The 25,625-nt window shown below is 41.1% G+C and overlaps 3 protein-coding genes across 20 annotated transcripts in view; 1 reads left to right on the forward strand and 2 right to left on the reverse strand.

Moving 5' to 3' along the window:
- The window catches only part of WDR27 (WD repeat domain 27), a 72,109-nt gene extending 67,491 nt beyond the window's left edge, over nt 1-4,618 (reverse strand). For 8 of the 10 annotated variants that reach the window (XR_015949057.1, XR_015949056.1, XR_015949055.1 and 5 more), the window contains exons 1-5: nt 4,270-4,618; nt 3,040-3,096; nt 2,233-2,496; nt 1,097-1,295; nt 300-441 (exon numbers count right to left, since the gene is read on the reverse strand). Coding sequence is in view for 6 of the 10 variants with exons in the window: in XM_088666397.1 (XP_088522523.1) it covers nt 300-441; nt 1,097-1,288 (334 nt within the window). In the remaining 4 variants the exon portion in view is untranslated. Of the gene's footprint in view, nt 1-299; nt 442-1,096; nt 1,296-2,232; nt 2,497-3,039; nt 3,097-3,985; nt 4,234-4,269 lie in introns of those variants that run through there. The other 2 variants (XM_088666395.1, XM_088666396.1) reach the window with 2 other exon arrangements.
- A 705-nt stretch (nt 4,619-5,323) lies between these two features.
- C3H6orf120 (chromosome 3 C6orf120 homolog) lies at nt 5,324-8,700 on the forward strand. 5 transcript variants are annotated; one of them, XM_088666406.1, is made up of 3 exons: nt 5,324-5,428; nt 5,797-5,943; nt 7,227-8,700. In XM_088666406.1, the coding sequence occupies exons 2-3, from the start codon at nt 5,907-5,909 to the stop codon at nt 7,790-7,792; spliced, it is 603 nt and encodes a 200-aa protein (XP_088522532.1). In that variant the 5' UTR covers nt 5,324-5,428; nt 5,797-5,906; the 3' UTR covers nt 7,793-8,700. The 5 variants fall into 5 exon arrangements, with proteins under 5 accessions (XP_088522532.1, XP_088522533.1, XP_088522534.1 ...); XM_088666407.1 differs by having other exon boundaries at nt 5,832-5,943; XM_088666408.1 differs by lacking the exon at nt 5,797-5,943 and having other exon boundaries at nt 5,324-5,464.
- On the reverse strand, nt 8,664-24,259 carry PHF10 (PHD finger protein 10). 5 transcript variants are annotated; one of them, XM_035108520.3, is made up of 12 exons: nt 24,169-24,259; nt 22,265-22,371; nt 21,402-21,532; nt 20,253-20,330; nt 19,550-19,683; nt 19,277-19,426; nt 18,059-18,168; nt 17,130-17,280; nt 16,544-16,696; nt 10,549-10,657; nt 10,135-10,323; nt 8,664-8,885 (listed from the first exon to the last, which is right to left on the reverse strand). In XM_035108520.3, the coding sequence occupies exons 1-12, from the start codon at nt 24,235-24,237 to the stop codon at nt 8,800-8,802; spliced, it is 1,467 nt and encodes a 488-aa protein (XP_034964411.1). In that variant the 5' UTR covers nt 24,238-24,259; the 3' UTR covers nt 8,664-8,799. The 5 variants fall into 5 exon arrangements, with proteins under 5 accessions (XP_034964411.1, XP_034964410.1, XP_088522530.1 ...); XM_035108519.3 differs by having other exon boundaries at nt 20,253-20,336; XM_088666404.1 differs by having other exon boundaries at nt 22,222-22,371.
- Between the last annotated feature and the right edge of the window lie 1,366 nt (nt 24,260-25,625).

Raw genomic sequence — 25,625 nt, forward strand, 5'->3', positions numbered from 1 at the left:
AGTTGAGAGGGAATGGAGGAAGTTGACAAAGATTTATAATGTAAGATTGATTGGATATCTTTTCTTTTTTATTGCTATGTTGGCATTTTGTTATGTTGTGTATACTCTGTGTTTTTTATGTTTTTCCATTATATTTTTTTAAAATCAATAAATATATATATATCTTTTTAAAAAAAACCTTCACTCAGCATCTCCTACAACCATGGAATCTCCTCTCTTGATAAACTCCATTTCACAAGCATAAATCGAGGCTGGTTAGGAGAATCCCGCCCACTGAATTTTTATCACAAAGTGTTCACCTTGTAAAACCTTTTTCATGCATTCATCCAGATTCCACACTATTACGTAGTCACGTGAAGCAGAGCAAATGAGGAGTGGATTGTCTTTGCTCCCAAATGCCAATGCAGTAATTGAATGGTGATGACCTAGTAAGTGTAATGGCTGACAAAAGAGTATTTGGTAATTTGAAATAGATAAATTATATGCAGCTAATCAATCAGTTTCTTTCAAAATATTCATTTTAGTTATACAAACTATCTATTGATCTCAGAGAGATTTATAGAATTTAAATACAAACATTTCAAACATATACAAAAATATAAACATACAGCTAAAATACCTCCAGTCTAATAACCAACTAGCAAATATCTGCCCACTTTTAAAGGCTTAGCTTTTTCAGGGAAAGCTACTCATTACTGAGGACCAACATGGCTGCTAATTTTATTAGTATCAAATATGGCTATCAAATAAAGGCTGCCCTTGCTTTTTCACCCCAGATGGTAGTGACCACCCCTTCTGGCTCATATACTATATTGCAGGCATAGGTACCGGTAAACTCGGCCCTGCATATGTTTTGGGACTACAACTCCCATCATCCCTAGCTAACAGGACCAGTGGTCAGGGATGATGGGAATTATAGTCCCAAAACATCTGGAGGGCCGAGTTTGCCTATGCCTGCTATATTGTCTCGCAAGCACAGTTTTCATTCATTTTCAAAGATTTTGCACAGGAGCACTGCATGGTGGATTTCATTCTTTGGAACATTGTTGTTGTTGTTGTTAATATACATCTTACAAGAAAGAACTAAGTTTTTAACCTGGCGGTCAGGATCATCAGTAGTATTCAAAATACAAAGCTCATTCCCATTCAAAGGAAAAGCACAGTAATGCATGCTACAAGCAAGCTGGACATGTGATTCTGGCACTTTGGATCTAAAAACTTGTTTTTCAAGAACAATGCTGCTGCTACATCCTTCTTCAGCAAAACAGAGGTCCACAGGGCTTTCCATTGGACAGCTGAAATAGACACCAAATTAGCATTTAATTAGAAATGTCTCATTCATTATTAGATAGCAGCTACATTTATAATATTTTAAAATATTTATTATGTTGAAGTAAAATATTTATGATATTTAATAGAAGGACAACATGGCTAAATGATCACAAAATTATTGACCCCCTTATTAAAGGACAGGGACCCAGGTGGTGCTGTGGGTTAAACCACAGAGTCTAGGGCTTGCTGATCAGAAGGTTGGTGGTTCGAATCCCTGCAACAGGGTGAGCTCCCGTTGCTCGGTCCCAGCTCCTGCCCACCTAGCATTTCGAAAGCACATCAAAGTGCAAGTAGATAAATAGGGACCGCTCCGGCGGGAAGGTAAACGGCGTTTCCGTGTGCTGCTCTGGTTCGCCAGAAGCAGCTTTGTCATGCTGGCCACATGACCCGGAAGCTGTCTGCAGACAAACGCCGGCTCCCTCGGCCTATAGAGCGAGATGAGTGCCACAACCCCAGAGTCGGACAAGACTGGACCTGATGGTCAGGGGCCCCTTTACCTTTACCTTTTATTAAAGGATAATAAATATGTAAGAGTAAGACAAAAGCAAAGCCTCACAGAATGCATAGGCATGACTTTGCAGAGAAGAATTCAGGCCCTTCATCTGCCATGTGCTGGGGGAGGGGGGTTAGCTTTGGGAGGATTTAGGTATCCTGTGCCCAGTTCTGCCAGCAAAGTTGCTCAGTCATCAGCAAGGGAGACCCAGTAGCAAGGAGTGCTCCAATGCACCCACCTATTTCAACCTGGTCTGCAAAACCCCCCAAAACAAATGACATTTTGCCCAATTTGATTTCAAACCATATAGGCAAATGAAGTGTTTGTCTTCAGATCAGGGTTTGCAGGTGCTGCTGATTAGCTGATAATTTACAATGCAAATCTTTACATCAGATACTGCAGCTTACCAGTTCCAGTTAAAGTACTGTGATGTCTCAAGACAGTCAAACTTTATCCATTTCCAAGAGTGCAATGTTTAGGACTACCACATCACCATGACTGTTTGGTTTTCTGGTTTGTTTTCCTTTCTTGAAAGACCATAGTCATCCAATTATACACAACTGGATGAACATAAAATGTTGGAACTTCAGTTGCACATTCCATTTTTGCCCATTTTATATTTTGAAACAAAATGTGGACAAGTTGAGCTTTGTTGCCAAAGATGGGGGTAACTGAAAAAAGAGAACTGCTGATGATTAAACTTCTAAAAAGCAAAGAGGATTAGACAGTTTCAAGTCCCTTGTTGGCAACAACATAGCAAAAGCTGACAACAAAGGATTTCAATCAGTGTTGCCAGACAGGCAACAATTCTCTTACATGTAAAAGAATTCAGTCTTTTTAAATTTTATCTTCAGTGCCAGTGTCCTACAAGAATCCAAGCTTGTTCAGTGCAATGCTGTACTAAATTATTTTGGCATCAGCTTTGCATGGGAGGACAGAACAATATTTGCTTCCCAGGGTGGCCGGTGAGTCTCCAACAGACAAGTGTGTGAGCAGGGGGAGGATTTTCTCCGGAAGTGCTGGCAAGGGATTTGCAGATCACTGTGCCGTAACATAAGGAATTTCAGCAGCAGAAACAGAGTGCGGGAAAGGGGCCTCCTTCTCTCTCCATCTGTCTAGTTTGCAGCTGAATGGTTCCAACTCCCATTATCTCCAGTCAGCATGGTCAATGGTCTGGGATGATGGGAACTAGGGGGCACCACAGCTGCACTCACCCCAGGTCAGTGGTTTTCAATCAGGGCTCCACAAGTATCTCCTCACATCCAGAGGTCCTAAATAAGAAAAAGACTCTGCATTTTATAATGCTGAGATAAATTATTACCAGTTTTCACTTTGTTTTGTTTTTCTCCTTCATCTGTCAGGAATGCTTTGATGGTGTTTCCTGCTTGGCAGGGGGTTGAACTGGATGGCCCTTGTGGTCTCTTCCAACTCTATGATTCTATATGGGAGCGCGAAGCAAGAGGAATCGCCGGCTGCCTCCATTGGGCAGTACTGCTGTACAGCAAGAGACTGCCGCTGAGAGAGACTAAGGCCTCGCAGACTTGAGTTCAAATTCTCCACTCAGCCATGAAGTTCACAGGCCAGGTTGAACTTGCACCAGTCAGTTTCTCAGCCTAACCTACCTCATGGGGTTGTTGTAGGGACAACCCCAGAGCTCCTTGAAGGAAAGGTCTAAGACTAAGTGCGGGGCTGGATTTAGGTTTGATGAGGCCCTAATGGGGCCATTTATATGTCCAGCTGTCCTTTGTCAACAACAAATTGTCGCTGTTTTTTGTGTTGAATATATGCTATATGGTAATTTATGGACCTCATAGGTATCTAAAGTCATTTGCACATGTTGCCATGCAACCAGTCCATGCAGAATGTAGGCACCCTATATATAGAAATGAGCAAACCAGTGATATTTTAGGGAGCAGACTAGCAGACTAGCATTAGTTACATCATAGGAGCCTACACAACACAAAACACTGTTGCTGTATGTAGGTTTTATTTGTTTTTATCTTATATTTTGGAAATGTACATCCAGGTGTTTTTTCCTTTAAAAAAATGGGGGGGGCAAGAGAGTGGGGCCCTAAGCTACAGCTTGCTTAGCGTATATGTAAATCCGGCACTGTCTAGTGTCGACAGATAATACAGAGCCGAAAAGGCTCGAGCAAATACTTGGGGATTCTGGCGTCCTTTTCAACCTGGCCGCGGAGTCCTTCACCGTGGCTCGTGGTGTGAGAAATGGAAGGGGGAAGCCCTCGGGGAGGTGGTGGTAGCAGCGGCCCCTTTTCCTGAGGTGGAGCAGCCCATGGCCCTCCTGCTGTGGAGGAAACGGGAGCGGAGGCTCCCCTGCAAAGTGTCCGAACTCAAACTGTGCTCTGAAGCTCTGGCACTTGGCTGTTGCTGAATTCCGCCACGAGACTGTAGGGGGCGTGGCCTCCTCCCACAGGAATACTTACGTCAGCCAAGGCGCCGCGAGAGGGACGTTCAGTGATTTTCTTCTCGGAGAGCAAGGGGGCGGGGCACAGGCGATTAGCGGAGAAGGAGAAATTGGGACTCAAGTCCGCCTCAGCCTCAGCACCACCAGCCGGCCACGGCCTTTGTCCGCCTTTCTTCGCCGTCCGCGGCTGCCGTGGAGAGAGACACCCGCCTGCCCTCGGAAGTGAGGGGCCAGGGAGAAGGTTGTTCTTCTAATCCTTCCCCAGCGAACGGTCGAGTGCGGGGAACAGTCCGGTTTCCTAGGTTACAGTGACGCCTACGGCGAGGCCGCGAGGCCAATTCCAGCCGCCGCCTTCGCTTCGTCCTGCTCTGAAGTTGTCAAATTAACGGAGATTACCGGGGTGACCATGACCACACGCGCGCGTACCCGCCTGCCCGCCCCTTGTAGCAAGGCTCCTGCACATTTTGCATCTCCCGCGCCGGAGAGGGAGAGGCATTAAGAGGCCGACTTTCGACCATGGCTGCAATCCTATTCACCTTTTTGGGGGGGGGGGGGAGTATGTATGCCCAGATGAACTCAACACTGTATCATTTTATATACACAGTGAGAACAAATTAGAAATACCCATCGTACTGCTACCGGTAAATTTCTTACCCACTCGTATGTCAAACTTTTTAAAATTAAGGAAAGTGAGTTCATTAGTTCCACGGCAAAGGGGGGTATGTACAGTTGCAGAGCTGCAACATGGAAAACCACTGTTTTAGATCCACTTTCATTGTTACTAATAGCGGCGTATACTTTTATAAATAAACAAAACACACAGCGCACGGGCTATTCTCAAGGTTTCAAATACAGTATTTTTGAGAGTTCCGCACAGCTGAATCCAACCACGCTGCATCCCTTCGGAGTCCGGTTGCCATGGCGACAGCAAAAGGCAACGTCGCTCCCCTTCCCCCGCCTACCTGCCGCCCCTCACTTGCCCCGCCCCACTTGCCAGCCTCGGCTGAACGAAAACCAGCAAGACTAGAAATAGGCCGGGGAGCTTCCAGCTTCAAATCTCGCGGTGTTACATCGCGGGCAGGCGGGCGGAGCTGCGCTCGACACTCTGTCAGAGGCTCCGGCGGCCTCTTCGATGGTGGGCGGTGGGCGAGCAGAGTGAGCTGGGGTGCGGCGCTAGGGTGAGCGCGGGCTCGGCGGCGGGCTCGGGTCGGGAGGTAGGCGGTGGGGCGGACGCTTCAGCAGTTGGTGGGCTTCCCCTTCCTCAGCTTGGCACTTTTTGCAGCAGCACCTGAGTGTAGGGGGAGGGGAAGCTTTTCGTTTTCTTTCCCCTCTCCCCCCCTCCACCCTGCTGCTTCTGGGGTAGGTAAAGGCCGAGGTAGAAGGGGAGGCTCTTCCTCCCGACCCCCCGAGAGATATGTGAGGGAGGCAGGTTGCGAGGGAGGCGGGGGGGGCAAAAGTATTCGCTCAAAAGTGAGCTCCACGTTCTCCCCGCCCCTTGAAGTTCCCGCCCACAATGCCTTCTTTCTCTCTCTCGTCCCTCCCCCAGCCTGCCCCCCACACCCCGAATTCCTTCTCGGAAAGTTCGGATAGATTTGTGTGCAGAGTTCCACAGGTGGGGGCGAAGCACCGCTGTCTCTGCTTCTCTTTCGAGACTGGATGCATGCAACTCTTTCCAGGGAAAGCGAGTCTGCAGGTGGGCGTCCCGGACTTCACCGGTCTCGGGGAAGATTTGCACAGGTTGTCGTGCCCAGTTGAAGGTGGCAAAACATGGATGCAGCGGCACGTGCGGTGGGGCAGAGTTGCGGAGCTGCCACTGACAACCGGTGTTGCCGCTGCTTCTCTGGACAGGGTTGGGGGGTGACCGCGAGGGGTTCCTGTCCGGATAAGCAGCAACAACACTGGTGTCAGAATGACAGCTCCTACCCACTGCATGTGCTGCTGTTGAAAAGCCGTAATTGACTTGGGCCCCAAAGATCTGAAAGAGTGCCTGCCAGCTCCCACATCGACCTGGTCAGGTCTAGCCTCCAGGTTGCGGAATAACTTCATTACCAAGGTGTCTTGTAGCATCATTATTATATGCTTTTGGATTTTTGGTCCTTTTAGCCAAGTGGAGGACTTCCCACCTACTATGCTGCTGCCCTGTGCTGCTGTTTTGTTAACTGTGTTATTGGTTAGTTTTGTGGATTTATTGTATGACTTGGGGCGTTTTCATAAACCGCCTGGCTGGGACTTCATGATGAAAGGCAATTTTGTCTCTTCTTGAAGCTGTTGTATACTTCTTGTATTCTGGCCTGTGTCCTTATTTCCCAATTTTTGTGCTTCTTATAACATTGGCATGTCTTTTTGCTGTTCAGAATTTAATGGGTTTTAGCCTTTATGTAGGACTAGTCTATCTATGACACCAATGCAAAACCTGATCAATATCTTGTGTAGTATTCTCTGCACTCATGGTAGCGTCACAGTTAATGCAGAGGCTGCGTTGTGGGGCAGTGGGGGAAGGCTGAGCCAGCCTAGAATCCAATGAATTCTGAACCACACCCACTGCCATTACTTTACAGTATCAGGCCTGGTTGCTATGCATGCTTCTGGCTGGCATAGCAGGGTTTTTCCTGCTTTTGCTACCACTACCTTTCCATGAGTGGCAGGGCTTTGGATGAGGTGTGCAGGCTGGCTGCAGTTAAGATTGCTCACTGTGTTGTATTTAGTATATCTGCATTATGTGTAGCTTGACTCTCTGTGCCATTTGGATTACCTTAACTTTACCAACTGTCTTGCATTGGTGTACCTGTGCAAACTGTTATGTGAGAGTAGTAGTGATTGCTAAGAGAGCACAAATTATTACAGCTACTTACAATGAGACAGTATGTTGACTGTCTACAAATATTCATAGCTACTCTTGGAGAAATGGAATCTTATTACAGTATTTGACAGTATAATTTCAAGTGACAGAACAAGATTTTTCTATATCCAACACAGGTGTTATGGCAGTCTACTGCAAGAGGGTCCTAGTAATACTGCTTGCTTTTCAAGGACTTCTAATAGCGAGTGCTTATAATGAGGAAGAAGACATACCTGAAGAATGGATTCTCCTTCATGTGGTTCAAGGTCAGATTGGTGCTGGAAACTACAGCTACTTAAGGTTAAATCACGAAGGGAAGATAGTGCTTCAGATGCAGAGTTTAAAAGGGGATGCAGACTTGTACATATCTGATGTGACCCTTCACCCCAGTTTTGATGATTATGAATTGCAGTCAGTAACTTGCGGTCAAGATGTCGTTTATGTGCCAGCGCACTTCCGCCGTCCAGTGGGAATAGGGATTTATGGCCATCCCTCTCATCTGGAAAGTGAATTTGAAATGAAAGTGTACTATGATCAAACAGTTGTAGAATCTCCATTTGGTGGTGGCTCCTACAATCCAGAAGACACAGATTTGAACCAGAAGCAGTTTCATGCAAGAGAAGATGAGTCTCAGGATGAAGAATCAGTCTTCTGGACTATACTAATTGGAATATTAAAATTAATACTTGAAATTCTGTTTTAGATTCAGAGCTAGACAACTGGTCTTCACATGTGAACAATATAGACAAATGAATGAATGCTATTATGTGAGCATTAGTACTAACTGATACTTTCTTTGCCAGGGAGGGGGAAATAAAGCCATAACTATTTTTGTATTGTAAACTTTTCCCACAGGTACACTGCAACAGGCACAGTATTTGTATAAGTTTTCTCTTAACTGATCAGGGTCAAATATGAGTATTACAGTTCACTGTGACTTTGAATAAAACTGATTTTCTATACAAAGATTTTAAGAATAGTAAAAAGACTAATCTCCATACAGTATTTCAGCACATTTCAATTATAAATATTTTAACTGTATGAATACACTAGGAGCAAATACCATTTTTAAAGGCTAGCAGCTTTTGGAGCATGAAAGCCATTTAACTAAGGTTGCTTTCATATGATATGATATAACATCCTAAAAAAGAAAATATGAATTATCCTCCTTTTCTTGTGGTTTGATGGGAGAAGCATTGACTTAAGAGACATAATTTGGCATGACCAATATAAGGTCTACATGATTTCTTGCTGTAAACCTAAATTCATTATATCATATGAGATTTGTACCACTTGATGGATTTTTTTTCCTTGTCAGGCATTAGTACTCTGCTTAAAGGCAACTCCCATCAGAAAACAGTAATTGCCAACTAGTGATTCAGTCATTTTCTTTGAGCTAGACAGAGAACACAAGTGATTGCTATGCAATAAATAAAGTCTGTTGTGCAATGACTGCTATGCAGCAGCACTGTATCCATGAAACAATTGATAGATTTACAGAATTTCACCAGGGCACTTTCCCTCTAAATGGGATTTTCAAGCAAAGCTACTGGAATAGAATGTATCCTTCCCTGTCCTCCTAAAATTAAAAACTTTATTTGGTGAAAAACATTTTGAGTGGTATTTTTCCTTATACAGAGTGGTAGGTAAAATAGCACCAAGTTTAGCACTTGTTTTGGGGCAGTTATATATAGAGTGTAAATATTGATTTTAGCCTTCTTTGCTGTTCTTCCCTCTTCTTCCTCTGCCTCTGGGTATTGGAGGTTGTCTTTCGCAACAGTCACAAATCCAGCGACCTACAAAATTAGAGTTTTCAGTTAAAAGTAGAGCAAACATCTGCTACTATAAAAACGTCACTCACTTCAAGTGCTTTTGGGGAGCAGAGTACGGAAGGACACAAATGTTAATAAGATTGCAATCAAATGCCCACTTTCTTGGGACTGTGTCCCAATGATTGATGTGGGACTTGGTTTCAAGCAAACTTGCTTTTAATTTGGCTGTTATTTCTCAATTTCATGCAACTTAAATTTCAGGGACCCTTGAAGATTTTTTCCCCCTTCCCCACAGGCAGGTAAACAGACGCAATGGTGGGAAGAAACTGTGCTTGCTTCTCAATTCTTTATATAATATGTTGAAAGCTATTCAAGGTTGGATATACCGGTGACACTCAAGTCATGTGAATTGTTCAAGAAGTATGTGCTGGGCCTCTTCAGTTTGTTTACTTAAATGTCAGTGCATCACTTAATATTCATACTCCAGCACTGAGAATGATTCCCTCTAAGATTGAAACAGCACACTATTGTTCATTTCCTTAAGTAAGCTTGAAAGTAGGGACAGCAGTACCCTACTTGATTATTTTCCCTAGGTAAACTTAGGTAGGGACTCATTCAATGTGCTATAGGAAAAGAGCAAAATAGTGAATGAGGCACAGTGGGATTGGGTTAGCTTTAATGTCCTTTGTCCAATGAACAAAACAGTTTGTAAAGTATAATTACATTCCTGAATGGGTATAACATATGCTGTTTGATAAAGAACCACCTACATTTTTCGCTAACTTCAAAAACCTGTTTGTGCTTCTTACCTTCAGAAAAGCTTTCAGTGGCTCACAACACTGACATTTATACTTGATTAAAGTCACATAAACTTAAATTACACACTGGGTGTGGGATTGGAGGGGTGGGGGAAGAGAAGGTGTCAGTTCAATGGAACAACTGCACTGCAAAACCCATTGAGAATAATTTTCATCAGATGTCAGCTTCTCTCTAGTTAAGTTTCTGACATCCGACTTCCCATCTACAATCTTTTTACTTTTTTCAATGTTTATTATACTGTTAAATCCTAAATTGCAAACACTTTTTATGAACAAGAATTGAGAGAGTAAATGAAGTGTGTAAGAAATAGCTGCCTCCAAGATTTCACTAAATAGATACAAGTAACATACAAAATGTTGAGATCTGAGCTTTCTGAAAGGAGTGAAGCAAGATTGTGCTTCTTTAATCTTGGATCTTGGTTCAATCTCTGAACAAGAGTAATTTATATAATTACCTGTTGGAATAGCACCAAGCCCCACACAAAACGTATGATAGCCACGGTCACACACATCACAGAACATCATTTCTTCCTCATGGTGAGGTTGCCCACATATAATGCATGTTTTACACTCCATACATTGCCAAGGGTAGGTCTTAATTATTGCAACAAGCTCTGCAGACATATCCAGACAGGATGGGTGCCCTAGATCAAAACCAGTATCATTACTAGAATGGTCAAATGAAGCATATTTAATGAGAATAATTAAAATAGTTTATTTCATAGAACATTTTGAGTTCATTTCAGCATGTCAGATATTCTAAATTAACTTTTTTTAAAAAAATTTTGCAAAAGCATTAGGTTGTTCTTTAAAATGGGTCATCACTTTAAATATTTAGAGATTTATTCAAAGCAGATTCTGTTACTTACCACTGTTATCACACTGGGAGCAGTGTATAAGTGCTTCAGCCTTCCCTTTCTTGTTGGACTCCTTACCCTTCAGACAAATTCCACATATAGCATTTGGAATGGCCTTTGGCTGGAAGGGTAGAAGAGGGCTATAAATTCATTCCAGAAGAATTGAGAACAGGCTTTTGTTTTGTTTTTTAAAAAATGTACTTATTTTAACCTTTATAAATTAATGAACTTTGTGAGTGGTGTGGATCAAAGGGAATGATTAAAAATTGGCAAGCATTGATTATACTGGGAACAGAAATCAACAAACTAACTCTTCAAAGCATGTACATGTATAGTTTACAAAATGTATCCCAGCCAAAGAAAGCGTATGTAATTCAAACTCTTTCATTTAAAAATGACAATCAAATGATCAAATTACACAATGAATATGAATTTTACAAAGAAAAATGTGGATAACTTCTAATAATATTACGGTTTGTCTATAGCCTATACATGAAAATCAGTAACGTGGGAAAGCCTCTTGAAATGCAATTCATATTATTTGAACTATAAATATAAAATATATGCACTAAATCATATATAATGCTTTTTACCTTCTACAAAGAGATTTGGCAAAACATTCTGAACTAAATTAATTAGCAGTTCGTAAGTGTTGTGTGTTGCCTTAACGCTAAAGTCTTGCAAAGAGCCACCAGCAACAATGTTATTAAGATCAGTGATGATTCACTATACAGTATAGAATAATTCATAGTACTGTAGTATAAAGGTGCTGTCTTAACATCAACTCAAACAAATGACCCAGACAGCCTACTATTTTTGCTCCTGAAAGGCAGATCTTGAATCTGCCTTGAACTTCAGCAAAGCCATAGGCAGAAATGTTTCCCAGCACAGCTGAGTCTTGCTGATTGAAGCCTGCTAGGTTATCTTGTGTTTATCAGTTGAAGCCAATGCCAAAATGAAGCAAACTGCAATTGGACACTTAGCTGTGGCCATGTGAAACAAAATCTGACCCCGTCTCTAGCAAATTTAAGATCAGAAATAGAGAGCAGGTTTTAAATATATAGCCAGCTTAGTCCCACAGACTGCAGCCATAGCTGCCAAGTTTTCCCTTTTCTCACGAGGAAGCCTATTCAGCATAAGGGAATTTCCCTTAAAAAAAGGGATAACTTGGCAGCTATGACTGCAGCCAGTTTGGTTTGTCCTGACAACTGTCTGCACTTTCAATGTGCAAAACACTGTCCCGTGTTATTCTTTGTCCTTATGTGACAAAGAGATGGAACTCTAGCTCATACCACCCTTGAACAGGGTAGATATCAATTCTATCCCTTATGTAATTGAGTTTGCATACAGTATTAATTTTTGTCTACATACAAGGGCAGCTTCTGCTGGCATTAAGAGATACTGTATGTATCTGTACCTGAAACACTTTGTCATGTTATGCTAGCAGAATGGGAACCTCCAAGTGTGAACTTGCTTATTTGGTATCACTAGAAGTTTTCGCTTTGAAGAAGAACCATATTTGCTTAGCAAAACAAGCACCAAAACATCTGAACATATCCCCAGCTTTGAAAGAGAAGTGTGAGCAGGTAGAACTTTGCAAAGCCAATAAGGAAAGGAGGAGGAGCTTTAAACAAATAAATGTGGAATGGTCTCTCATGCTAGTTTTCTAAACATACAGACAATGAAATGTTAACAGCTACCCTTGCTACATACACATCCCTGTCAGTAATGTTTTGGTTATGCTGAGAGAAGCAGCATAGATTTGAGATGTTCTGATTGCTGTTAAATAATGAAAAGTACTGGTTTATAAAAACTTTGCTTATCAAATGCAGAAAAATAGGTTTTTTAGAACTTACTGTATAAGCAAAATAAAGGTGAAAAATCAAACCTTAACCCTGATTTTTAAAAATTTTAACCCAGTATTTCCTAATAATTTCTAAACCGCAGAGAAGTACATACTAATAAGCCTTAGTCTGATTTCCTAGAATATTTGAATATCTAATTAAACTAGGGCTTCAGAGCACTTTAACTTGCCTGGCCTCCAGAAGTTTGTTTAAATACTCACAAGGCATTTATAAACAGCTTGTTTTCCAAAAGATGACAGAAGCATTCATGAATAATTTTTTGCTTATTTATTTTTTTAAAAAAGCATAGTCCACCTGTTTTATACATAAATATAATTGAATGATAAAAGGAGACTAACATTCACAAATGTCTCTACAAAATAATAAATACCACGAAAGAGAAAACATACATATAAAAAATTTTCTATTACCTATTCTACTCCTACTTTTATACCTTTTTATACCCTGCGCCTACCAACAAAATATTAAACCTCTTTCCTGCAGTGATCTCCCTCTTGTATTGCTACATTCTATGAATAATGTTTGTGTTTTAAGTTATATCAATATAAAACAAAACAGCAAGTGCACTTCTCTAATTCTCTTTACCAGTATATTCTACTGAGGTGGTACACAGTAGCAACCTCTCTTTCAGTCACCCAAAGCAAAACAAACTTTGAGTTCACTAGATCTGTGCTGTGGTATGTGCAGTTAATACTATGATACTTAAATGCGAAAACACTGGTGAAGGTGCAGTTATTAATAATGTTTCCCCCTAGTCCTAGTTCCACAAAACTAGGAATGAAATAGTCACAGCATACTAGTTAAAGACCCTCCAAAGACATTGGAGTGTCCCCCTATCAAAATGAAATAGAAAGGAAAGCCTGTTCACATTTCAAAGCAATTTTAAGTGAAAACGGAAAAATAAAAATGGCTTTGCGGGAACACTGGAAAACACTGTTTGACATATTGTTCTCCTAATCATATTCAACTGGACAAAAGAGGTGGGGGGGGGAGAGTTCCTGACTTGCTGCTCCCAAAATTGGTTTTATGACAAAGGCTGCAATCCAGACACAAGCTGATTAAATTTCATTGAAAACACTGGCCTGGTTCATATGTTGCATCCCTGGTCCAGGGTTTAATCCAACTAAATCTTACTCAGAGTAGACTCATTGAAATTAATGAACATGACAAGATTAGGTCCATTAATTTCAAAAGGTTGCTCTGAGTAAAACTTAGTTGACTATCACCCCTTGGGATTATATCTGACCAAGTCATACTTGGAATGAATCCACAGAAATAAATTAAGTGCATTTATTTCAATGCTTTGCAGCTTCCATGAAGATTTCCAAGTATGGCAAATGACGGATGGGGAAGGTGGAGAGTTCAAACTCTTCGCCTGCTCCCACTCCAAAACCATGGTTTCCTGGACCAGAAATGTTACACTTGAACAAGAACAGTGGAATTTCAGCAGCTAAACTGTAGCTAAATCAAAAATAGCTCACAAGCACACCATGTTTTCAAAAATTACTTTGCCAGAAAATAAGTTCTTTCTGTTTTCATAGCAACGGAATGTAAATTGGAAAATTCTGGGATGGGGGAAAAGGGCAAGTCAGTCTCTTGCAACATGCTCAACTTAACATATGTGCAAATCTCCCTTATTCTGAGAAAAGAATACTGCATGTGCAATTATAACAGCCAGTCCTTCATCAATTGCAGTAAAAATTAATGGCTATATAGGAATGGTATATCATGAAGAGGAAAAAACGTTTCAATAGTTTAAAAATAGTAAACGTTAAATAAGTTAAAAGGAGAAAAACTCGTAACATTTGCTTTCCATGGCATAATAACAGGATGTCTGGTTATTGTAAATCTTCTTAAGCTTGAATTTTAGAGTGAATATTGTAATTTAAAGACTGGTAAAGGATGATAAATGGGTAGTGCATGTTGCATAATAAAATCATTATATATTCCTGGGACAATAGTTGAAGTCCCATTTTCAGCACATAATGTATAAAAGAAATACCTGTTATAGTTACGTATCTATCTGTCATGTTTTAATCAGCTCCATAAAATCTATCGTGTTTAAAATCATCCTGGCCTTACATTCGAGGAAGTCAAAGCTATAGTGAGAATAGCCATAAATTGTGGGGGTGGGTAGGTGGGTTGTTGGCATTGTGTTTTCAAAGTAGTTTGTGCTGTCTTCTTGGGGCCCAATGCACCAGGAAAGACTCCAACACCAGCACCATTGAAATGAATGGCAGCAGCGAGAGCTCAATAAGCATTCATGACAGGAGATCTTGCATAGAGCTTTCCTGTGATTCATCTAGACTTACTAGAACATGCTTTTGAACCAGTGACCAGCAATCACCGGGATCCATTTTTAATCAAAGTACTGAAAAAATATAGTATCTTCAGCAGTCACAAGCCTCACCAATCACTTCTTTATGCTATCCCTTCACAATGAAAGACTAGCCAAACATTTGCTGAATCTTATGGACTTTGTTCACATAATACTTAAAGTTCAAAAATGCTACTAAGCCTTTCAAGCTTCATCTTTGGATTTCATAAAATTACATTACTGGCATGAGTTTAAGTCTGCAATAAAGTAAACATTTTGCAATGCAAATATGTAAAAATAGACATGTTCTGCAAAAGTTTAAATCTCTTATTTGCATCATGTAAAATAATTCCTGAAATGAGATTATAGATGACATATAACATTTCTGTAATATAGTCTAAAAGTATGCATTTATCCTGTTAAAACAATATTCCTGCAGGTCTTTTCCAACAAAAGCTGTGCAATGCTAACTGGAGAGTGAATGGTTTGTTTTGGAGAAAAAAATAAGCAATTAAAATAAATGATGCAGTTTGGTAACAGTTCGCAGAACTTAAAATTAGGCTACTTGTGCTACACAACTTCTCAGGCTAGACATTGTTTAACAATCATGCTGGCAACTCAGAATTACCATCCTTAACTTTCTTCCTGTACCCTTTCCAATCCACATGCCTTATCTTCTTCCAACTATAGTATAAAGCAAATATCCCATTGGTTTCAATGGAAACCAAATAGCTTGCTTCTTATTTTCCTCAACACTAAACATGAATTTCCACTGAAATATGAAAAATACTTTTAATCCTAAACTGAAATCCATCCATTGACAATTACAAAACTGGATGTAACAATCACTGTTCAAACATGACAAGTTTAAGATAAGGTTCTGAGATTCTGAACCTGTTCAGATATACCTCTTCCCTACTCACCTCTCTGTGCAATGATATCACAAGCAATCTCAGGATCACATACTTTCTCTCTACCCCCCCCCCAATCGAACACACAATGTGACCGCAGCAGGAGATCCCATTTTTAGTCCACAATCTCCCCTACCCTATGATATACTGGCAAGGTTAGGGAGATGTTCACATTCAAATGTGGAGACCTTCAAGTTTAGTCATTATTCACACAATTAGGAGAAGTGGTATGGAGGAAACATGTGAGTCCCAAGAACAGCTCCTGACCCTCACTGCCCATAGAGGTAAGGGTGAAAAAGTATTGTCTAAATGGGTTCTTACAAGGTTAACTGAATATTTCTCCCTGCAAACAACACTGCAGTGCTGCTCAAATCAAATCTAGGATCCCAACAACCTACATTCTAGGGAAATGTTAAGTTTACTATTACCAAATCACTTTCTAAACAGTTATGCTTTTGACCTGTAAAGAGTTAAAAAAATATATGTGCAACGTTTTTGCAACATTTTTACAGTCCAGTCCACACATGAGCAAGGTTATTTTAAATAAATCCCAACGGGATATTTGATATGTAACCATCTACCTTATAATGACAATAAAAGAACAAAACACCCCCCCACCCTGCGAAACGAGAGGAGAAACTTCCTTTATAATGGGGTTTCATGCTGCAGTTGCTTAGGAACCGATTTAAGTATAGAAAATAGAAGCCACTCCACAGCCAGGGTAACAAACAGTAAGGCCCCAAGTAAAATAAAGCAATAGGAAGTAAAGAAGCAAACAGGAATGCATAACAGGAGAGCAGCTAGCCAAGTATAGTAAGCAGAAGTTCCATATTTTTGAAAAAAAACAAAGTTAAATGTTTCAGGGAGAGAGGCTGGTCAGTAAAGAAGCTGAGTCAGGGGCTTTTTTCTTCTACCTTGTACCCAGGAACTGACTTGGATACAGATCGTTTGGAACCCTCTTTTCTTGGTGTAGAGTTTTTCTCTCTTGTTTTTTGTCTTCCCTGAGTAGGTTCCTCCTGGTTTTCGGGGGGGCATTCACCTTCAGACACATTGCCAGAAGAGTTCTCCTATAACAAAAGCACCATCGTGTTGTTGGTTTGCTTGGAGTGGACAAAGGAAAAATTTATCTCTTTCTAAACTTCAAAGCCAAGAGAACTTCACTTTCTTTACTCTGAAGAATAGGGCACTTATTCACCACAGATGTACCCAATGAAATAACTAATAGCCTGGCCCTTCAATCCAGCGCTCTGTTGATGGAGTGCTAGGCATCACATTTAACAAGTCTTAAGAATGGCACAAGGTTAATTGATTAGACCTCAACCAGAAACAACAATAGGTATATAGACAAGAATACAATTCAAAAAAATCTCTAGTGCTTTATTCTTATAAAACACTTGGATAATAATAGGGTATTTATCCTCTGTATTTTCGAAGTTTCTGTTAATCTATCTAGCTATATATGAAAGCACACATACATAGGCAAACACTACTTTAGCTCACCGAATTGCCTTTGATTTTCCTCTTTTCATCACCACGCTCTTCTGCATCATCAGAATCTCCATCACTATCTAGTGCAGGTAGCTCTGGATCTAAGGGAGGCTCATAAAGAGCTGTATTTAGCGGCAAATATCGAAGCTCATCTGGAGAGTATCTGAAGTGAAGAAGTAATTATTTCCAGTACCATTTATATAGATCTTTTGATACACCATGTATACACTATGTGTGGTTCCACAACCAAGGGAGCCAGGGTTTCTTCTTCCTCATCCATCTGCTTCCCTGCTCATCTTTCAGATGTCTTCTGCCTCTGTCAGGCTCTCATTCCTTTCTACCTTAGTCTCTCCCCCTCCTCCACTGCAACCACCCCCAGGATGGCCACCGCGTGTATAACAGAATTCATGCAAGTAAAATGTGTGAAAGCACTTTATATAAAAGGATATGTTCTGTGGACCCTACATACAGTACACCATTGCTATGCTATTTGGAGTGACACAGGAATGTTTTCTCATTTGCTAAAAGCCTGATCCTCTTAATCCAATCTAAAGTACATGCTGAACAAAGCAATTCTTATATTTTGTTATTCTATATTTATAGAGAGAGGTAACTAAGCCAGGTTTGCCAAGCTTGCCCTTTAAAAGTATGTCATTCCCTTATATATATTTGGGGTTTTTATTTCTACAAACTACATTTTCCTAAAGCAATAAAAAATTAGTGCTTGTTTGCTTTCCCCACCACTTTCACAAGGACTTTTCCTTTTGGGTTGTGACTTTTAGATTATAAGCCTAAAGGCAGGGACAGTTTCATCACTGATATTTGCAAGCTGCTCTTACAGCCTTTCCTCCCCATTGGCTGAACAGCAGGATAAAATGCTTTCAAGAAATAAAACAATCAGATTCATCAGAGCAAATGTATTTCGTTATTTTTACAATTACCTTTTATAGTACTCCTGAAACTGGCCTGGTATGAGAGACACTGGATAAGGACTAACCTTTGTCCTTTCTGTAGGTAAGATTTTATATTTTCCTTGAGGCACCTGGATAACCTGGATTGTTAACAGATAAAATAAAGAGCTCATTTCCTACATTTTATGCAGGGTCTTGCTTTTCCAAATGATCATTTAGCTAGATTCATTGGAACCATGAAATTTCCACTGCCAACTCACCCTCATGCATAATGCATCATATAACCTGAGATTCAATTCCAATAGATTGGATAAAATTACCAGATCTTCTAAACCCCAAGGAGTGGATCACATCCCAAGGAGTGGATCATGCAGCTACCGATTAAAAATTCTGTACAGACAGCGAGGCATTAGAATTGCATGCACCCACAGGTACATGTTAAATACTGTAATGTGACCTGGGCTGCATGTTTGTACAGATATATTAATGTATTTTCTGGATCACAATGGTATGGCATATGCATATTCCACATCCCAAAATTTTGCCTTGTAATTGCATCAATCAGCCTAAGGAGGGGATTAGGGCAAGTAGATCCATACTCCCAATCGCTTTACACTATGGCTGGGGGCAGGGAGAGGGGAAATAACACTCTCTGTACAAAATTAAGGCTCAAGAAACACACCTGAAGTGGCAGTTTTCCTATGTGCTCCCATGTTTAAAATAAAATAAATTTTCTTATCTTTTCCATCAGAACGGAATACAAAATAAAACATAAAGAATGGATATTGCTAAAATGCATTAGTGACCTGAAACGCTGATTATTCCAGTTTCGTATTTTTATAAATAAAAAGGGAGCAATTGTACTGGAAGTGAAGCAATATAGGGATGACAAAACCTTGTTGTGCACCTCAAAGTATCAGGAGTAAAAGAGGGTGAGCTCACAGTGATTTCAGTCTGGAGGAATTCAAAACCCAATCAAAATATTTCACTGTTGTAAACCAGTGGTGACTACTGGACTACTCCAGAGGGCAGTGGCAAGATCTGAGAAAGTCAGTTCCCTGCTCAACCAAGAAAAAACTGGATAAATAACTTCCAACTGTATTATCTCTCCCAAAAAATATATACTGAGGTTTCAATAAAATACTATATTTTCCAACACCTCCCCCCCACCCCAAAATCTGGCATCTTTACTATAGGTAACAAGAAGCTACCTATAGTCATTTGAGCAAAAAAGTTAAACCATCCTACATGTGTCTGTAAATCAAAATAGGCCCTTCTTTCTTCCATTCGTTCCCGGTTTAAGTTGCTGTTGAACTCGGCGGCTTTCTTGGCAGCTTTCTTAATGTACTCTGGAACTTTACTTGCTTCAACTTTCTGTGTGTTCTGCTGTTGCATTTGCTGAAACAGGGTTGTTGTTTTTTCATTAGTTCACAAGCTGCAGAAGCTATCTATCCCGAAAGACATTTAATATGTTCCAATATTGTAAACATCTTCACAAATAAATTTGGAGACAGAACTTACAGAATACTCTTTATAGTGATCAGTTATTCGTTGGCGTTCTTTTTCTTGAAGTATGACAGAGTACTCAGCATGTTTCGCCGGGTATTCTTTAATCATCAGATCAATTACTTCATCACTGCGTAGGGCTGTGAGACCTAGGTTACATCAAAAAGTAACTTGTGCAATTTCAATACAAAATAAGAGACAAAATTAAGGGGGTTTGGGGGGGGGTTAGGTTTTTTTTTTTTAAGACTTGTAGCCATCCTAACTTAGAGCATCAGTGCAGTGCAAAGTATGTGTGACAATTGCACAATGATTCTCCCCACAGAACTTCGGAATCAAGTTCTGACATCTCCTGCTCCAACTGCTATATTGTTTTATTGTCTATTTTAATTATGGATTTTAACATTTGATATTAGCGTAACTGATTTTTATATTTTGTAAACTGCTTTGAAGCCTATACTGGCCGTAAGCAGTTATATAAATTAATAAAAAATAATATAATCATAAGGCTCAGCTAAATGTATTACATATTTTCACAGTTTATTCCCAATCTACTTTAAGGAGCAATGAAGTAATAATCTTTTTAGTAACAGTTTCCACATCTTCACAAGTTTATTGTTAAAAAGGTAAAAATGGAATAATCTCTCCTACATTTTACTCTCTTGGAAATGTTTACATACTCCATTTTTTAAAAGAAAAAAAATGCCCTTTTTGTCCTTACCTAAGGTACACTGTGTTTCTGTAATGACATTTAACTCTCTGAGGTAGAGTTTCTCTTTGTGAGATAGATCTCGTCTTTCTAAATCTCCAGGAAAAGGGAGGAAAAGTAGTAAAAAAGAAAGTGTAAAGGATTTTTGCAACCTCTCCAAAAGTATAAAATAAACATAGCTGTGTTGCAGTTAAATTTCACTCAAGTACTTGTAATAGAAAGTTACTGCTTCTGTCACAGGAAACAATAATAAGATAACCCATGCAGGGAATATTATGCTTTTTGCCTCTACCAAACCTGAGAAGCATGTTGGGCGGGGGGGGGGGGGGAGTCACAACTGCTTTCCCTAGCCCACCTTTTCAGCAAGTCTACTTATACACAAAAAAAATGATAATGTGCTGTAAAAAGCCCCCTGCTCAAATTAAAAGTAGCTGCAGGCATTCAAACAAGTTGCAATGGAAGAGATGTGACTTGCCCATTCACCTGTTGTGCTTTTTCTGCAAAGTATGAAGCATGGACTCATACATCATCTATGCAGCAAAGTGCACAAGTTCCAAGAATTTGTGGTGCTCCCACATCCGATCATAAAGTAGATGTGCGATTCCACAATTGCACAGGAAGTACAATCACTTTTGCTTCCTTTGTTGCAGCTTATCCTTCATGCTCACAGTCATGTTGAGAGGAATGTCCTCATTGTTCCCTTATTGACAGAGGGAACCTGAGGTTGAATGACAGTAACTGGCTCAAGACTACCAGCAACAATCTGCGGAAACCAAACAGCTGAAATGTTCATTACTGTGAATAACAAATAAAATATTATCTCGAATCTTTTTTATTAAAGGGTTTTAAAAATGAACAGGATTGCTTAAAAGCCTCATCTATTCAAAGTATCTCAAGTCAGGCACTCAAGACAGCAGACAAACATCACAAAAATAACATTTTAAAATGTAAAACATGTTTTCATAGATATCAATGAAAAAAGAGACAAAAACCAAATGTGCCATTCTCGTATAATACATTCCCAAAGGAAGCTGAGCAATTCTGTAGTCAAGAGCAAAATAATAGGAGCCTCCATAGTCCTAGATGAAAACACATTCATACATCCTCATGGATACACATTTGATTTGTAACACTTCACATAAGGATTTCTAACATTAATACCTGGATATTTTCGCTTAAAGGAGGTCACACCCAAGTATTCACTGACTTGCTCTTGAAGCATATAGTATTCTCCAGTTTCATCAGGTGGCCATTTGTACTCTATCAGGTTTTCAGCTGGAAAGTAGCTAAAGCTAAACACATAAAGATCGAGCTTGAAACAATCAGTGTTTAATTAATTAATTCTTAAATTTATAATAATTTAATTATATGTCTTTCACCCATAGATCTCAGAGCAGTTCACAATATAAAACTACAAGATAAAAATGAAATGCATACTAAAAACAAGAACAAAAAACCAAGCAAACCAATAACCCATCCAGTCCACAGTCTAACATTATATCCCACATGCCATTTCACTTGCTCCATAGGATTGATTGATTGTTTAAATTGTTAACCACCTGGACACGCTTCAGGTGGAATTTTTATTTTTAGAATATAAATTTTAAAAACTGTCCTTCATTTAATGGACTTTTTCCAACTGTTAGATGTTAAAATGCCCCATTTGCAGGATAGTCATTGTGTCCTATAATATGCTGCTTCTTTTTATAAAAGAAAAAACCAAATTTTGACTTTCTAGGTAGAGTGAGGCAACTAAATAATAAGAGGCACAGTTCCAGTGTACCTTTTTGAGAAAGAAAAGTATTTACAATCTATTTCCAAATTCCTATAGTGACCATCTCTGACTGCATGAGTACAAAATTTCAGAGCTCTAGTTCATGGGGAGTTACCCAACAAGCTTGAGGGTAAGCAAGTGAGGGTCAGGCATATATTTCCTCTCTCTATTTAAACGATCTGGAACATATTGGGAAAGGTTACATACCGTATGCATCTAGAGAAGAAAAAAACGGAATGCATGATAATACCTAAGGTCCTGACTTGAAGTTTCACAACTTCGTGAGCTGTCCCCTGAGCCCATGCGTCGTCTTTTTGATGGTTGGCTGCCATCATTTGAATTCTCTTCTGTATCATCCTACATTAAGAGCAAAGCGACAAATGTTGAAAAGCAGAGCTCCCAGGACTCATCAGAGATCTAGAATATAATTATTCTGGATTTTAAGACCCCTAAATCAAGACTTAGGAATGACCTGCCCATGGCATACATCCCCATCCAGTCTGCATCCTCTCCTCAGCCTCAACCCCTCCTCCCTGGCCCACAATCTGCGGGTGTCTCTTGATGATTCCTCTCCCTTTTTCTGACAGAAATGTGCAGGAAGCAAGCTCAACTGAGAACTGCAACTTCATGGCCCTGAGCAATTTGAAGCAGCAGCTCCTGAAGCCGGGATGGTGGAGAGAGGCAGGGTGGCCGGACCCACCACCAGAAAGAGGTTTCTAGCAGATTACCACCACCACCACCCCGCCCTTGGAACGAAGCCATTGGCAAAAAGAGAAGAAAAGTTTCCTGGCTTCTGCTTTAAATAGTTTAGGATCTGACTATTTGTTTTATTTATTTACTGCATTTGTAAAGCCATAACAAACACTCTCTAGCTAGCTCACTAAGACAAAACCAATGATTAAAGTACAGTAAAAGGTAAAGGGACCCCTGACCATTAGGTCCAGTCATGACCGACTCTGGTTGCGGTGCTCATCTCGCTTCATTGGCCAAGAGAGCCGGCATTATAGGATTGGATACTTTTGGACAATACAGATGTATTGGATTTAGAAGGATACGATAACATATTTGGTTGGCATGCTTATTTGTGGTACGATAAGGTTAAAGTTCATAGAGGCTTCTTAAACCACACTATAAGGAAATCAATTTATAAGGTTTGGAATATATACAAAACGTTGTTAGAACGCAAAACTCCATGGTGGCTTTCACCATTGGAAGCTTTTGTGGTAAAGAAAAACATGGGAAGTGATTGAGCTACATATAAAAATTTGCTGATAGAAGTGGATAATAAAACTAAAGTCATTTGAAGAGTTAAGAGGAAAGATAACTGGTTGCAGTATCACCAATTGCAGGACATATATAAAGAAGATAACAAGAAGAATGGGTTTGGTAGTACCAAATCAAAAATAGAGATCAAGCTGCTAGACAGTAAAAGGAAAACATTGTCGAAAATGTATGTTACTATTACGAGTGGTATTATCCTGTATTTTGGAAATGTGCATCCAGTTTGTTTTTTCCTTTAAATTTTTTTGGGGGGTAAGCTATAGCTTGTTTAGCTCAAACGTAAATCCGGCACTGGTCAGGAATGATGGGAGTCCAACGCCATTCGGAGGATCACAGGTTCCCCATCCCTAGTTATGTAGTCATACGCTCAGCATCAACTCTTACTCCCTGCGGTACAGCCTAAAGGCTCGCGATGATGATGAAGGAACCTTGCAGAAACCGAGCAGCTTCGGATCCAATGCGATCTTGGATACAAGAACCACTGGACGCCCTGCGCTCCTCGCAGGTGGGGAGGCAGGTGGGAAATAAACACAAAGCGAAGGAGGCGGTGAAGCGGCAACTTCAAGGAGAGCGCTCCTGCCCATCCGCCTTGGAAGGGGAGGCTGGGGGCGCGGAGGCTTTTGGGAGACTCGTCTCCAAGGTAACGGCAGGGGCGTGGGCTCCTTTCGTTTCCTCAAGGATGAGCCCGGGGGCGGGGAGACGGCCGAGGACACAGGGCCGCTCGGCCGGTCCCTGTCGAGAGTCCTTCACAACCTGCCGTTTCTCGCCGGAGGTCGCCCGTTATCTATTTATTCTCCCGCCCCAGCAGGCCGAGTCGCCTGAGAGAGGACGGCCACCGCCTCCTCCTGCTGCTGCTATTGCTGCCCTGCTCACCTTGAGAGACTGGGCTCCAGGCGTGGCCGGGTCGCTGTCACACACCCGCGGGGACAAGACGGCCGCCATCACCAACACCGCCGCCGCCGCCGGCCACGGACGGACTGGCGCGGCTAGAGAGGCTCTTTGTCCCCGCCCCCCCTCCGGTTTCTTTCCTGGAGTCCTGCCGCGTCGAAGGCCAGCGCCACCTGCCCGCCTGGAGGTGGCAGCGCAGCCGCCGTCGTGAAATCAGCCTCGAGTCTCGACCCCGTTCTCTTGGCTCTTGGGGGCGGAGTCTGTGAAGCAGGTGCGCTCCCTTCTCCGCCTCTACCGTGGGGTGGAGGGTTACTGGACCAGGGTCCAGAGTTGAATCGTAGAATCACAGAATTGTAGAGTTGGAAAGGACCGCGAGGGTCATCTAGTCCAACCCCATAGTTAGGATCTCCCTCTTCCCAATGTTTGCATTGATTTTTATTTCACTGCTTCATTAGCACTTACTGCCCTTTTCTCCAAACTCTTGTTGATGTTGTTAGTTAGGATCCAGAAATACATGCGTGCAAGCCTGGCTTCCTATGGCCCAATTCTGTGGTGGGGGTTCCCTCCTCTTTCTCACACGTCCCACCCAGCCATGACCCCCACCATCTGGAAGGGGCCCCCAACTTTCGGGGGAGCTTTTTCTGGAGGACTGGCTGGTGGAGAGAAGGCGGTGCAGGGAATTCTATTTTGACAGCCCCTCATTTCTCAGGAACCTACTTATGTTATTTAGGACAGGTGGCAAAAATTGGCCCTTATATCCCAGCTCAATGATAGAGATATGCAGGAGGAATGCTGTTTATTGTCTCCAGAGTGGATGAGGCACTCATGGTATCAACGCGAAATCAAGCATTTAGTGCGGGCGGTCCTACAACATGGAATGCTTTCCCCATGGAAAATCTTGTGTTCATATTTCTAGAGACTATTTCTAGGGTCGCCAGGTATTTTTATGTGGTTGGCCAGGTCCTTACGATTTTATATTTGCTGTATACAGTCATACCTCGGTTTACGACCGCCACGGTTTGCAACCGATCGGTTTGCAACCACCGCGGACCCGGAAGTGTTTACATCCGGGTTCCGTGGCGCGTGGATGCGCAGAAGCAATCTGCACAGCGCGCGCATGGGCAGAAGCGCTCTATCGGCGCTTCGCGCTCGCACATAAGAGCCGCTCCATTTACGGCATACTCGGGGAGCGACCAGCTCCCCAGAACGAATTGCGGTCATAAATGACTGTTTCTATCCAAGTTAGTTGTATATAAACATTTGTATAAATACATTTTTAAATGACATACTGTATTCCTATGCATAACTTTGAAATACTTCCATGTTACTTTGTTGCAGCAAAAGCAACAAAAAGTATTGTTTGTGGCACCTTAAAAACTATGAAATGTTTTCTAGCATAAGCCTAGAAAGCAATACAGTGGAACCTCGGTTTATGAACACCT

The sequence above is a fragment of the Zootoca vivipara genome, chromosome 3 (assembly GCF_965207765.1).
Source record: "Zootoca vivipara chromosome 3, rZooViv2.hap1.1, whole genome shotgun sequence".
Lineage (NCBI taxonomy): Eukaryota > Metazoa > Chordata > Lepidosauria > Squamata > Lacertidae > Zootoca > Zootoca vivipara.

Excerpts from the sequence above, each read along its gene's own strand:
- C3H6orf120 (XM_088666406.1), top strand. The coding sequence starts at position 5,907 with ATGCATGCAACTCTTTCCAGGGAAAGCGAGTCTGCAG. Across the intron at positions 5,944-7,226 it reads CAGGGAAAGCGAGTCTGCAG|GTGTTATGGCAGTCTACTGC; the intron begins GTGGGCGTCCCG and ends TATCCAACACAG.
- PHF10 (XM_035108519.3), bottom strand. The coding sequence starts at position 24,237 with ATGGCGGCCGTCTTGTCCCCGCGGGTGTGTGACAGCGACCCGGCCACG. Across the intron at positions 19,684-20,252 it reads AGAAACACAGTGTACCTTAG|GTCTCACAGCCCTACGCAGT; the intron begins GTAAGGACAAAA and ends GATGTAACCTAG. Across the intron at positions 8,886-10,134 it reads GCTTGGTGCTATTCCAACAG|GTCGCTGGATTTGTGACTGT; the intron begins GTAATTATATAA and ends CTAATTTTGTAG.